General features: G+C 43.0%; 1 protein-coding gene across 1 annotated transcript in view; it reads right to left on the bottom strand.

Annotated features, from left to right (window-relative positions):
- The window catches only part of csmd3b (CUB and Sushi multiple domains 3b), a 1,683,329-nt gene that overhangs the window by 29,368 nt on the left and 1,638,640 nt on the right, over positions 1 to 15,321 (bottom strand). The window contains exons 61-62 of the mRNA XM_078215503.1: positions 9,360 to 9,533; positions 8,297 to 8,370 (exon numbers count right to left, since the gene is read on the bottom strand). Of these exons, the coding sequence (XP_078071629.1) occupies positions 8,297 to 8,370; positions 9,360 to 9,533 (248 nt within the window). The remainder of the gene's footprint in view (positions 1 to 8,296; positions 8,371 to 9,359; positions 9,534 to 15,321) is intronic.

The raw sequence follows: 15,321 nt of genomic DNA on the forward strand, positions 1-15,321 counted from the left end.
GCTATTTGGACTACAGCTCTTCACACCCCACATCTTGTAAGGACTCTATCCATTTCTCTCAGCTCCTTCGCCTCTGTCGCATTTGTTTCGATGATGCCACTTTCCAAAGTGGTGCTTCTAATATGTGCTCCTTTTTCCTCAACTGTGGATTCTCATCTACAGTATTCGACAGGGCCCTCAACAGCGTGCAGTCCATCTCCCGTGCATGACCCTCATCCCCTCCCCTCCCTCCCAGAACAAGGATAGAATCCCCCTTGTTCTCACACTTCACCCCAGCCTCCACGTGCAAAGCATAATTCTCCGCCATTTTCGCCAACTCCAGTGCGATGCCACCACCAAACACATCTTCCCTTCACTCCCTCTGTCAGCATTCCACAGAGACCGTTCCCTCCAGGATAACCTAGTCCATTCCTCCACTATACCCAACACCTCTCCCGTCACTCTTGGCACCTTCCCATGCAATCGCAGGTGTAACACCTGCCCCTTTACCTCTTTCATGCTGAGCATCCAAGGTCCAAAACACACATTCCATGTTAAGTAGCATTTCACTTGCACCTCTTTAAATTTGGTGTATTGCATTCACTGTTCTATATCGGAGAGATCAAGTGTCGATTGGGTGATCGCTTTGCTGAGCACCTTCGGTCTGTGCGCATTCAGGAGCCTGACCTTCCGGTTGCTTGCCATTTTAACACACAATCCTGTTCCCATGCCCACATGTCTGTCCTTGCCCTGCTGCAATGTTCCAGTGAAGCTTAATGCAAGCTGGAAGAACAGCATCTCATCTTCCGGCGAGGCACTTTACAACCTTCCGGTCTCAACATCGAGTTCAACAACTTCAGATGATTAGCTCTACCCCACCTCCACCCCTTTGTTTTCATTTTATTTAATTTTTTACTGTTCTCTACCTTTTATTTCTTTATTGTCTTTCTTCATCTTTCTTCCCCTCCCCCACTCTTTCCCCTACTTGATCCCCCCTTTCCTTACCTTTTCTCCCCCTTTTTCTAAATTTTACCTCTCTCCCACCCATTCTCCCTCTCCCCCCACATCTTCATTTGTCACAGCTTACCCTCTGATTTTAGCTTCTCTGCCGTTTGGCCATTCACACCCTTTATTCTCTCTATGGACTGCCATTAGCAGCCTTTTCCCCTGGTTTCTGTGGCTATGACTCATCTTTCATTCCCTCACCTTGCAGTATAAATATCTTCCACTTTCTATGTCTTTTAGCTTTGACAAAGGGTCATCTGGACTTGAAACGTCAACTCTTTTCTCTCCTTACAGATGCTGCCAGACCTGCTGAGATTTTCCAGCATCTTCTCTTCTGGTTTCAAATTCCAGCATCCGTAGTAATTTGTTTTAATTAACCATTTGGTGACCTATAGGGTTATAAAACCTTTGCGCAAAGTTTGAATGTTCTGCTTGCTCTCAATTAACACGTTGGCAATCATAAATCTATGTAGTGGGAATGATACACTGTTATGATGTTAGCTCTATAGTTCAAAGTTAATTGAATGCATAACATTAAAATTAACACACAGAATGAGGGAATTTTAACTGGAATAAATCTCAGGCAGGTGTGGTTGATGGGTTGAGAGTTAAACCTGAAAAAAGTGGAACATCCTGAACACTCTTTGGGGAAAGAAAGCTGCCTCTTGCATATGAATGAAAGAGATTAAGGTTTAATCCCTTGACTACAAATGAAAGAAGTAATGATTATCCACTGCTGGCATGAGAACATTCTGAATTCTTATGAACTAGAAAGTTAACCATAACTCTTGTTCCTCTACTTATCATCGGAAAACAGTAACTTAAGATGGAATACGATTCTGGAGCTGCCAAAAGGCTTTTGTGTGTCATCCTAGGGGCTGCTCTTTATGTGGGATAGAATGCCAATTGACTGTTTATGAGGTGGGTTGGTGGTGGTGGAAGCACCCTGACTGTTCTCACAAGTACAAATCTCATCCAGTTTATAGAAAAGCGACAAGGAGTAATAGCTTTGGCAGTCTCAAATGACCATTTAGGAGATACAAACAGTAATCTTCAGTCCCGACCTTAGAAAACTTTCCAACAGGAGTGCAATGAAGGGGGTCCCCTGCCCCTGCTACAATTAAAAAAACAGTGGGAGTCCTCCATTGTTGCTGCCTAAGAGGCCTGACATTTAAATGTACTCAGGCACTCGCACACGAGCATCAGGCCTGTCATGCAGAGGCCTTTAATTGGCCTCCAGAGCTGTGGGCCAATTAAAGGCCTGCATTGATGCAGGAAGTGGTGCCGACTGCCTGCAATGTTTCAGAGGCCTCATCTGGGATGGACACTGGATCGCTGGAGAAAAGTGAATGGAGTCGGATGGGATTTTTGGCTGGCGAGGTGTTGGTAGGGTGACTGGGTGCAATGGTTGGGGGTTGGTTTTCAGTGCCCTCCTCCACCTTCCTGATGCCAGGTCTCTTGTTCAGGCACCATGTGCCTGTCAATGAGGGACCTGCCCTACAGGGTTGCACAAAACCCCACGGGTTTCACTGAGTGGCCTTTGGGAGCCATGGGAGACCCCTGCGAGGCCCAGTAAATTCCTGAGTCACCATTAAATATGAGTGAATTATGGGATAATTGGTTTTAGGTGACACTTATGAGCCTAGTTGTCATCCAGCCACCAGCAGGCAGGGTTCCCAAGTCTAGCCCTTCCCATACCCCACCCCAAATTGAAGACAGCTTTTTTGATGCCAGGAATTGGAAGCAAGTACTCCCACCCAATTATATACCCTGCATTTCCCCAATCAACATGCCGTCACCAGCGTGCTCCATTAAATCCCAGCCCCAATGTCAACCTTGTCTTTGGTTCTCAGCACAAATTCTGTCAGCTGGCCACTGATTTCATCCCTCTCCTTGGATGCTGTCTAAAGCTGAACCAGGCTGTATGCAGTCCTTATGTTGTAGTTGGCCTTGAGATGATCTTCTGACATCACATCTATGCCATCTCGAAAACCGTATGATTCCACCTCGTAACATTAGCCGACCCTGCCTAGCTCAGCTCATCTGAAACACTCATCCATGCCTTGGTTAACATGGAATTGGTCCATTCCAATGCATCCCGGACCACCCTCCCACATTCTACCCTCCTTAAACATCGTCTGTCACCAAAGCCTCTGTTGCTCGTGTCCTCACTCAAACCAAGTTCTATTCACCCATCACTACTGACCAAAATTATCTCTGTGTAAGCAAAGCCTCAAGTTTAACATTCGCAACTTCTTTTTGAATCCCTTTATGACCTCATCCTTGGCATCTCTGTAACACCCAATTGCACTCCTCCAATTCTGGCCTCTTGAGCATTCTGATTTTAATTGCACCACCAATGGTGGCCTTTTCTATATATTGCTGAGGGCCTAAGCTCTGGAACTCACTCACTCTACCTCTCCAATAACTTGTATTCAATTTGATTGAATTTTTCAAGGAGGTGACCAAGTGTGCAAATGAGGGCAGTGCAATTAGTCGATATGGACTTCAGTAAGGCTTTTGACAAGGTCCCGCATTGGAGAATGATCAAGAAGATTAAGAGACCATGGTATCCAGGGCAATTTAGCAAATTGGATCCAAAATTGGCTAAGTGGCAGAAGGTAATGGTTGAAGATTGTTTTTGTGACTGAAAGTCTATGTCCAGTGGTGTACCATAGGGATGGGTGCTGGGTCCCTTGCTGTTTGTTGTGCAATTTAATGATCTAAATCATTAAGTTTGCAAATGACACGAAAATTGATGATGTGGTGAATAATGAGGAGGAAAGCCTGAGATTATGAGATAATATAGATGGGCTGGTCTGGTGGGCAGAATAGTGGCAAATGGAATTTAATCCTGAAAAGTGTGAAGTGATGCGTTTTAGAAGGACTATCAAGGTAAGAGAATAGACAATGAACCGTGGGACACGAAAAAGTACAAAAGACCAGAGAGACTTTGGGGTGAGTGTTTAAAGATCCCTGAAAGTAGCAGGGCAGATAGATAAGGTAATTAAGAATGCATATGAGATACTTGTCTCTATTAGCTGAGGCAGAGAATATAAAGAGTAGGGAGGTTATGATGGGGGTGTATAAAACGCTCATTTGGCCACATCCGAAGTACTGTGTGCAGTTCTGGTCGCCACCCTATAGGAAGGACGTGATTGCACTAGAAAGCGTGCAATGGAGATTCATCAAGATGGTGCCTGGGCTGGAGCATTTCAGCTATGAAGAGGCGTGATAGGCTGGGATTTCTTTCCTTAGAGCAGAGAAGGCTGAGGAGAGACCTCGTCGAGGTATACAAAGTTATGAAGGACACAGATAGGGTAGATAGGAAGAAATTTTTCCCCTTAGTAGAGGGGTCAATAACCAGGGGGCATGGATATAACGTAGGAAGTTTTGAGGGGGTTTGAGGAAAACGCATCAGACATACCTAAAAATGAGGTGCCAACCTGGTGGAGCTACCAAACAGGGCATGCCAAATGGCAAAAATAGCAAGTGGTTGACAGAGCTAAGTGATCCCACAACCAATGGACCAGACGTAAGCTCTGCAGTCCTTCCACATCCAGTCGAGAATGGTGGTGGACAATTAAACAGCACACTGGAGGAGGAGACTCCACAAACATCCCCAACCTCAATGATGGAGGAGCCCAGCACATCAGTGCAAAAGATGAGGCTGAAGTATTCGCAGCAATCTTCAGCCAGAAGTGCCGAGTGAATGATCCACCTCGGCCTCATCCAGTGGTCCCCTGCATCTCAGATGCCATCTCCAGCCAATTCGATTCACTCCACGTGATATCAAGAAATGGTTGGAGGCACTGGATACACTGGAGGCAAAGGCAACATTCCGGCAATAGTGCTGAAGACGAGTGCTCCAGAACTTGCCACTCCCCAAGCCAAGCTCTCCCAGTACAGTTACAACACTGGCATCTACCCAACAATGTGGAAAATTGTCCAGCTATGTCCTGTACCGAAAAAGCAGGACAAATCCAACCCACCAATTACCGCCCAGTCTACTCTTGATCACAGTAAAGTGATGGAAGGGGTCATCAACAGTGCTATTAAGCAGCACCTGCTCAATGACGCCCAGTTTGGGTTTCACCAGGGTCATTAAGCTCTTGACCTCACTACAGCCTTGGTTCAAACATGGACAAAAGAACTGATTTCCAGAGGTGAGGTGAGAGTGACAGCCCTTGACATCAAGGCTGCATTCAACTGAGTGTGGCATCAAGGGGCCTTAATGAAACTGGAATCAATGGATATCAGGGGGCAAACTCTCCACTGGTTGCCTTCATACCTGGTACATAGGAAGATGATTCTGGTTGTGGAGGGGCAGTCATCTCAGCTCCAGGACATTGCTGCAGAAGTCCCTCAGGGTAGTGTCCTAGGCCCAACAACCTTCAGCTGCTTCATAAGGTCAAAAGTGGGGATGTTCGCTGATGATTACGCAATGTTCAGCACCATTCGCGACTCCTCAGATACGGAACCAGTCCATATTCAAATGCAACAAAATCTGGAAATATCCAGGCTTGAGCTTACAAGTGGCAAGTAACATTTGTGCCACACAAATGCCAGACAATGACCATCGCCAATAAGAGATACTCTAACCACCGCCCCTTGACATTCAATGGTGTAATCCCCCACTGACAACATCCTTGGGGTTATCATTGACCACAACCTCAACTGGACTCACCACATAAACACAGTGGCTACAAGAGCAGGTCAGAGGCTAGGAATACTGCTGCGAGTAACTGACTGTCTGACTCTCCAAAGCCATCTACAAAGCACAAATCAGGAGTGTGATGGAATACTCCCCACTTGTCTGAATGGGGTGCAATTCCAAAAACACTCAAGAAGCTTGACATCCAGGGCAAAGCAACCCACTTGATTGGCACCACATCTACAAACATTCAATCCCTCCATCACCGACGCTCAGCAGCAGCAGAGTGTACTATCTACAAGATGCACTGCAGCAATTCAAAGATCCTTAATCAGCACCTTCCAAACCCACGACCATTTCCATCTAGAAGGACAAGAACAGCAGATATGTGGGAACACTACCACCTGCAAGTTTCCCTCCAAGCCACTCACCATCCTGACTTGGAAATATATCACCCTTCTTTCACATTCGCTGGGTCAAAATGCTGGAATTCCCTCCCTAACAGTATTGTGGGACAACCCACAGAACATGGACTGCAGCAATTCAAGAAGGCAGCTCACCACCACCTTCTCAAGGACAACTAGGGATGGGCAATATATGCTGGCCAGCCAGTGATGCCCATGTCCCATGAATGAATGCAAAAAAAGCTTTTTTACTTGGCGGGTGGTGGGAATCTGGAACTCTCTGCCTGAAAGGGTGGTAAAGGCGGGAACCCTCACAACATTTAAGATGCATTTAGATGAACACTTGAAATGGCATAGCCTACATGGTTACGGACCAAGTGCTGGAAAATGGAATTAGAATAGATTGGTGTTTGATGGCTGGCACAGAATGGATGGGCTGAAGGGCCTCTTCTGTGTTGTAAAACTCTATGATTTATGACTATTGTATTTATATAGCATCTTTAGCATCATACAACTAGCAAAGGCACTTCACCACATCATTATTAAACAACATTTGATACCCACCACATAAAGAGTTAAAGGCAGATGACCAAAAACTTTGTCAAAAAGTGGATTTTAAGGATAATCTTATTTACAATTGTGCAAGATGTCGGCAGAATTTGGCAGCTAAAACACTGACTGATTGTCAGGTGAAATTGGATAATGCTGGCCTGCCTGCTGGAACTCGTAGGTCTAGGTATCCTGAGTCTCATTTAAAATAAATCACCAGGCAGGTCCTTTAAAAAGTGTATTGAAATTTGATGCCATGTTTTCACCAGCTGTGGCCCTCGAGTAGATCCTGGTGGGAGAGTGGGGTGTGGGGATGGAAATGAAGCAATCAGAAGGGGCCACGCAATGGTCTTCGGGACTGTTCTGTTGCCCCCTCTTGGCTATGTGGTCTGATATATATCTAATTTAGACAAAATGTAGTGGTGAATTTTATCGTTCCGTCTGCCATGGGAATCGGAGAAGACAAGGGGCAGTCCTCGTGGTGAGCGAGGCTGGAAAATCCCACTTGCAATCTCCTTTTCATGGCCTCCAGTGAACCGATTAGAACAAAGAACAATACTGCACAAGAATAGGATCTCCGGCCCTCCAAGCTTGCACCGATCATGATGCCTGCCTAAACTAAAACCATATGGACTTACAGAGTCCATATCCTTCCATTCCCATCCTATTCATGTATTCACCTAGATGTCCCTTAAATGCTGCTATCATTCCTGCTCCTTGGGCAGCGCATTCCAGACATTCACCAACCTCTGTGCAAAAAACTTGCCTCGCATATCTCCTCTAAACTTTTCCCCACACACCTAAAACCTATGTCCCACTTGACTTTTCTACCCTAGGAAAGAGCATCTGACTATCCAGCATCTGACTGATTAGTTAAACGACTTGTAGACTTGGATATTTTGAAAGCAATAAGTTCTGCCACTGGCAGTGTTCCAGAGAGGTCAGCTCTGGGAAGACAGCCTGAAATTGGCATGGGGCCTACATATGTAAAAGGCTAAACAGATGCCAGTCTTGAATATTTTTATTTCAGTATTTATCAATATGATGAGGAATGAACTTCTAGTGTAGATTGTGAGCATGTGTCCTCAACATGCTTCAGTGCTCCTTTCATGTATGTAAAACTGATATGGATGTGAGCATACTTGCATGCCATTGTTCTTCCTTCCAGTAATTCAAGGTGAGGTGAACCGCAACGTTCCCATTGTTTTTGTTGTTGGACGTGTCATCTCATTGAAATTTGTAATTCTCCAGTGAATATTATATTACACTGAGTCAATTATCGAACATCTGAAATAAATAGTCTTGAAGAGGTCCTAGTTTCATACTTGATATTTGTTCTGTTTCTAGGTATTCTTGCAGTCGCTAAAGTTGAACAGAGCTGTTACCATGATAGGACGCTATTATCTACATTGTCACTATACTCCAGTGATAACTATGCATCTATATTGAATCACAACAGTGCTGAAATTGAAGTCGATGGGCGGGATTTTACAGCCTCACTCATCCTGAAAACCCACCTGAGATCAATGGACCTTTCTGCTGGCGGTCCCTTGTCCACTCCAATTCCCGTGGTGGGTGGGATGGTAGCATTCCAGCCACTATGTTTGTAAAAATATAGATGGCTGAAAATACCAGAGAAATACCACTCTTCGGTTGCATTTATATTTTTAATAACTATACATGGAATTTGCTCTACGTTACTCACCATAAAACCAAATGTATTATTTTGTGTTCCATGTAGTGGTGTTCCTGGGTTTTCGCATGCTGTATGTGAAGGTTCTAAACGAAAGAAAATAATTATTTCAATTTCCTACTTTACTTCTCAAAGTCAAAATTTCAACTGCAAATCCACAGATTTTGTCAGTTTAGCCCTTGCCAAGTGTACGACTTCTGTCCTTTCCTTAAAGCAGTGACTCATGATGGAATAATGCAGATTTTCAGGCCGTAGAAATATCCTAAAACTGAGAGGCTAAACAGATTTGTACGGCTGCCAGTGGTGCAGAGCTAAGCCTGATCTCAGATCTTCACGCACCCTTGTTCAGTTAGAGGGCAGCCCATTCCACAGAGACTTTCAAAATTGGGAGGCCAAGGATGGCCCAAAATGGAGTCCTGGGTTTTATGAACATTCCACATGTGTGATGCTGCTGCCTATAGATGGCAATTTGTTTTGCCAACAGTATTCCAAATGGGAAGAGATAGGGTTGGGATTGGAAATGGGGCTGGGGAGTGGGGGGTCGGTGGGGGGGAGGCGTGATGTTGAGAGGTGTTGTGGTGCATGGCTGGAGAGGGCTGAGGAAGGTAAGTATTAGTGCTCTTCCTGGGTCCACAGGAATACAAAATAAAATAAAAATCTTAACCTTGTTTGTTGGCAGCCACTGAATTCTGAGCTGGACAGGCTGAGTGCCTGCTTTGCTCATCATAAGTATGTTTTCCAGAGAGATCATTCACAAGAGTTGAGGCCCCAAATAAAATGTCAGTCAGAATTAAAGGATTGGCCAATGACTTCACAAGTGATCTGAACACATGCTCAGATTGGGTTGCTAAATATGCTCACATTGTGATGATTTCATTCCCATAAAATAGGGGAAGGTGAATTTCTACTCCTTATAATCTAACAATATATCTTCAAGATTGCATCACAGATTATTCTCATGAAAATAAAAATAAATCAAGTATAATCCTGATTGAAATACAAAATTTTATGTTGATTTTTAATGAATTAAATAAAGCTGAAGTGTAATCTGTATGGTGCAGTGTGAACATTGTACCTATGCAGCGAGGTTGTGAGCCACTCCAAGTCCCATCAGCCTTGCAAATCCTGGTGCTTGAACCCACCAGGATCAAAGGGGAATTGCAACTAAATGAAACCTCTGATTGATAGATGAAGCTCTTTCCCTCTCTTCTTCCTTGTGCTGGCACCCCAGGGTCTCCACAAAATTTTGCTGTGAAAAACAGAGAGTAACAGATGATCCATTAATTAAGAGTCAACTTTTTTAAATGTGGCAGTGCTTTCAATTGTACCAGTGAATACTTTGTAAATGGACATCTTTTTGTCTGAATTTTTGAAACTGTTTCAAGTTTAAATAGTGCCAAAAAGTGCACTCAAATCAAATTCTCCTCAAATCTATTTGAATTCACCCAGGCCTACTTGAACTGTCATACATCAACAGATCACTTTAGTTAGAATAACAAACCTAATGTAAAATATTATTAGGATGCAATATTATTTTCATCATTATGAAATTAACATGAAAAACCAAAGCATATTTGCAACTCCAAAGATGTGTGGGTTAGGTTAATTGGCCATGCTAAATTGTCTTAGTGTCAGGGAGATTAGGAGGGTAAAAATACGAGGGGTTGTGGAGATAGGGTCATGATGGGATTGTTATCAGTGCAGGCTTGATGGGCTGAATGGCCTTCTTCTGCACTGTAGGGATTCTATGATTCTATGATCATGAGCTAAATTTTGCTGGGAAAGTTAAGGATTATTAACATGCACCCTGTTATCAATGTGCAAAACTGGTGAACAAGTTCAAAGATTGAGGTAGAAGCCAAGTTATGAATATCTAGAACTGGTTTCTTGATTTACTCCACTCTACTGCTTGCTTTTCATGAACAGCATCTCTCCCTTTGCCTCTTTGTACATTAATTACCCAGGAATGTAGGGTTGGAACTTAACAACATAAGTACCCTTTTAATGGCATAACAATTGCCATTACCATGTCTGGTCCAGAAAGGGAATAATTTAAACTGTCAAGTCTTACTGCTTATAGTAAATTGTTATTAGAGATTGAAAAAGAGTAATCACATTTAAAATGTCTTTCTTACTCTTCTATCTTTTTTCTTGTTCCTTCATTTAGTTTCTCTTTCTATAACCGATTTGTCTAATTCACTCTACTTCTCAGTCATTGCTCTTCTTCTTTCTTACTTGCTCAAATTTAAGTGGTTAAGCAGATACCCTACAGGTCCCATTGTGCATCAAGGTTTCAGATACCCTATCAACAGGGCTACCCTTCCACCTGTCCCAAGCTTCCTGTCCTTCAGTGTCATGTACACTTGAATATTCAGGTCCCAGCCTTTGTCATCTGACAGCCATGTTTATGTGATGGCTATCAGATCAGACATACCCATTTCCAATTTAGCTGTTAATTCATCTGATTTGTTATGAAGGCTACATGCATTCAGACACAGAGCCTTCGACTTGGTCTTTTTACCATTTTTGCAATCTTTGGCCTTATCTGCTGACACACATTTAAGTTTGTATACTCTGAATATAAGAATAAATTAGATCTAGCTCTAGGCGCTAAAGGGATCAAGGGATATGGGGGGGGAGGGATCAGGATATTGAATTCGATGATCAGCCATGATCAAAATGAATGGCAGAGCAGGCTCGAAGGGCCGAATGGCCTACTCCTGCTTCTAGTTTCTATGTTTCTATGTCTCTTCCTGCTACATTCTGATTATAATTTCTTGTTGTGACCTTGCTCAATTGCCTTCTTTCTTTAATCAATCACATCTTCCCACAGTTGATTCCTTGTCCCTGCTATTTAGTTTAAGCCCTCTCTACTGCCCTAGTTATGTGACTCACCAAAACATTGGTTCTAATAGAGTTCAGGTGAAGACTGTCTTAATGTCAGCTGTCCGAAGGCAGCTTCCACTTTTCCTCATGTTGGTGCCAGTGTCCAGGAATCAAAACCCATTTCTTCCACACCATCATTGATCCATGAATTCAACATGCTAATCTTACTCATTATATACCAATTTGCTTGTGGTTCAGGTAATATTCCAGAAATTATTGTCTTTGTGATTTACTTTAGCTCCTAGTTGCTCATACTCCCTCAGCAGAACCTTTTCCCGAGTGCTACCTATGTCTTTGGTCCCAACAACTAGGTGGTATCTTATAGGCGGAACAATGTCAGTTGAAATTTGAATGGCAGACAAATATAAACTGCCACCACACAGGAAGGAAAAATAGACAACATGCAATAGGTTTAGTGCTGTGGATGACGCTGAAAGACAGTTTTGGAAGGCTTGGCTCTGAATGTGTCCAACTAATGCAGACTAACAGTCAATAAAACTAAATCATGTTGAACTGAATATCTCGTAAAGGTAGTGGTGGCCAAACTTTATAGTTCTCTAGTAAGCTTTCATTTTGAATATTATGTCCAGTTCTGGTCATCAAGGAAACAGTGAAAGGATTCATGTGCTGGAGGTGATATGGTGAATTGCAATGAGACTGGTTCCTGATGTGAGTGGTCTACTATTGAGAAAGACAGGGAAATTTGAATTTTCCATAACAAATCAGATGAATTGACAGCTCAATTAGAAATAAATATGTTTGGTCTGATATGCATTACAGAGAGACGGCTGCTTAATGACAAAGACTGGTACCTGAATATTCAAGGCTACATGACCATTTCAGAAGGACAGGCAGCTTGGAAAGGTGACGGGGTAACTTGGTTAATTAAGGCTATTAGTAACATAAAGAGAGATGAGCTTAATTCTAAAGATCAAGATATAGAATCTGTTTGGGTAGAGATACAATATAGTAAAGGTAGGACATCACTTGTGGGAGTCATTTATAGGCCTCCTAATAGTAATCGCACTGTAGGACGGTGTATAAAGGAAGAAATAATGGGGACTTACGAGCAAGGAATGCTGAAAATCATGGATGGTTTTAAACTACATGTGGATTGGACAAATCAGATTAACAAAGGTAGCTATGAGTGCCTAGAATGTTTTCAGGATAGTTACTTAGAGCAGCATATGCTAGAGGCAAACAGAGAGCAGGCTATTCCAGATTTGGTAATGTGCAAGGTTTAATGAATGACCTCATAGTAAAGCGCTCCGAGGTAGCAATAATCATAACATGTTGAATTTCACATTCAGTTTCAGGGAGAGAAGAGTGGGTCTAAAACTAGTGTTTTGAATTTAAATAAGTCAATTATGAGGGTGTGAAGACAGAGCTGGTTAAAGTGAACTGGGAAATTAGGTGAAGAGATAGGTCAGTGGGGATAGAGAGGCAGACATTCAAGGAAATATTTTATAACATTCAGCAAAGATACATTATAGTGAGAAACAAAGTCCCTTGGAGAAGGATGTGCCATCCATGGCTAACGAAGGAAGTTATGAAAAGTATCAAATTGAAGAAAAAGCAGAAAGTTTTGCAAAGATTAGTAACAGGTTAGAAGATTGGATGGAATATGAAAAAAAGCAGAGAATGGCTACAACAGATAATAAAAAGGGAGAAATTAGAGTACAATAGAAAGCTTGCTAGAAATATTAAAACAAATAAGAGTTTCTACAGGTATTTAAAAATGAACATAGCAAGTAAAGTATCAGATACATAGTGAGTCTGGGGAATTAGTAATGGAAACTAAGGAAATGGCAGATCAATTGAACAGATAGTTTGTACCTGTCTTCACTATAAAAGGTACAAATAGCATCCCAGAATAGGTAATACATCAAGAAGTGAAAGGAAAGGAGGAACTTAAAACAATTACAACCACCAGGGAAAGACTGCTGTAAAATTTATTTGAACTAAAAGTTGCCACGTCCCCAGGTCCTGATGGACTTCATCCTCTTCTTAAAAGGAAGAACTGCTGATATAGTAGACACATTGGTTTTTAATTTTGCAAAATTCCCTGGATTCTGGAAAGGTCCCATCAGATTGGAAACCAGTGAATGGAACTTTTTAATTTAAGATAGGAGAAAGACATAAACTGCAAGCCAGCTTAATTAGCATCTGTCCTAGGGAAAATGCTGCAATCCATTGTTAAGGAGCTTACAGTGAGGTGCTTAGAAAATCTCTATGTGATTAGGCAGAATCAACATCATTTAGTGAAAGGCAAATGGTGTTTGATTTGATTTATTGTCACATGTATTAAAAAGTATTGTTTCTTGCGTACAATAGAGACAAAACATACCATTCATAGAGTACATAGGGGAGAAGGACAGGAGAGCGTGCAGAATATAGTGTTACAGTCATAGCTAGGGTGTAGAGAAAGATCAGCTTTATGGTAGATCCATTCAAATGTGTTAAGAGGTCTGGGGAGGGTACATGATCGTTGGTATGCTGTTAGGAATAAGGCATTGACAGTTTGTGACTTTGAAGACCCTTGTACGTAGGTGAGGAACATGTGACTATATGTTGAAAAATGTAAAATGCAAACTGTGAGTAACATTTCACAATGGTTCCATTGCTTGCAATGGGGAAGCTTGACTCCACATGTTCACCTTGCAGGTTGAAGATGGCCCTAACTATTCTTACTTTTTTTTCCCCCGACAAGTGCAAAATCAGCTTCTGCCCTTAGCCACAAGAGTCCCACATTGACCTCTGAAAGGAAGAGGGAGTCTCAGTGAGTGCAGAGTCACATCCCTGTCCTGAGCCCAGCATCAGAGCAGATACTTACATCTCGGTGTGTATGTGCACCTTCGAAATAATGGAAACACAAATTGGTGAAAGCACGTCATCGTTGCACAAGCAGGTACTAGAGACTGATGTGGTGTTGGTCTCTGGTACTCTGAGATGTGCTGGGAGTAATGAAAATGCTGAGCTAAAGTGTGATGATGAGCCTCTTGAGTTAGTTGTAAGGTGGCAGATGCTGCACATTCAGCATGAGGTGCAAAGCAATGTGGTGGAGATTCCAGAGGCATTCTGGGACGGATTTTGAAGGAGTCTATCCAGACCTCAAAAGAACAAAGGCTTCCTCCATTGACAGACTGGTGATTGTCATGGAGGGCCAAACCTGGCAGATTGCCGGTGGGTATGCATTCTGATCTGCACTCCTTCGCTTTGTCTCTGATCTCTGGAACCCAGAGCCAGGGCAATATGGGAACGGGGAGCTTGGAGTGACATCCAGCACCCTGTCAGAAAAACAGCTGAAGCCATTGTGGAGCACTGGATGGTGGTGAGTGGGGGGGGGGGGGGGGTGGCAGTGGTTTGGGGGTGGAACCTGCCTGTGCTTTTGATAAAGTCAGCATCTCCTCCCTGTCTTTGCCATTGGTACAGACTGACAGTCTCAAATGCCACATTGGCAGACAGGCATTCTGCCACTGTGCAGCATATTCCCACCATATTGGGGTGCTCATAGCTACAGCCAACCAAAGGACAGCAGCCTGTCTCCTCTGCAGTTGGCAGCAAGGGGAGAGTGCCTCACTGCAGCACCTGGAAAAGATTGAAGAAAACCCCAGTGGAGTCATGCTTGCTGTACATGGGTGTATTTCTCATTTGTGATATTTGCATGTGTTAATGACTTTCAGGCAGATAAATTATTTCAACATTTTGCAAAGCTTCATTAGTTTATAAACTGTGTGTGAACGTATAGAGAAGGATTCAATTGCTGGCCTTACTGAGTATGTAATTATGTGCATCCAAACTATTGATGTGGTTCAGATGCTTGAAATTGACCAAAACGATGAACCGGTTTCCATGCACTGAAGGAGCATGAAGAATGAACATTGGCCGTGTAGCTAATATATATGGGATATATATATTGGAATCGTCCCATAATAGGAAATTCCTGTATCACCCAGCCTTCAAGACACTTCCTGGGAGTGGCCTGCACATCTGGCTTCTGTCGAACTCGTCTTCCTCATCGGAGGAATAGTTTGTCTTCCATAACCCTTACATCAAAAAGAGGTCCCCTCTCTGCAGCATCAGATTGAGCAGTGGACTGCTGACGACAGCCCTACTCCTAATGGCACTTAGTAGAGAGATTCCCTTGATTT

The sequence above is a fragment of the Mustelus asterias genome, chromosome 7, assembly GCF_964213995.1.
Source record: "Mustelus asterias chromosome 7, sMusAst1.hap1.1, whole genome shotgun sequence".
NCBI classification, from domain to species: domain Eukaryota; kingdom Metazoa; phylum Chordata; class Chondrichthyes; order Carcharhiniformes; family Triakidae; genus Mustelus; species Mustelus asterias.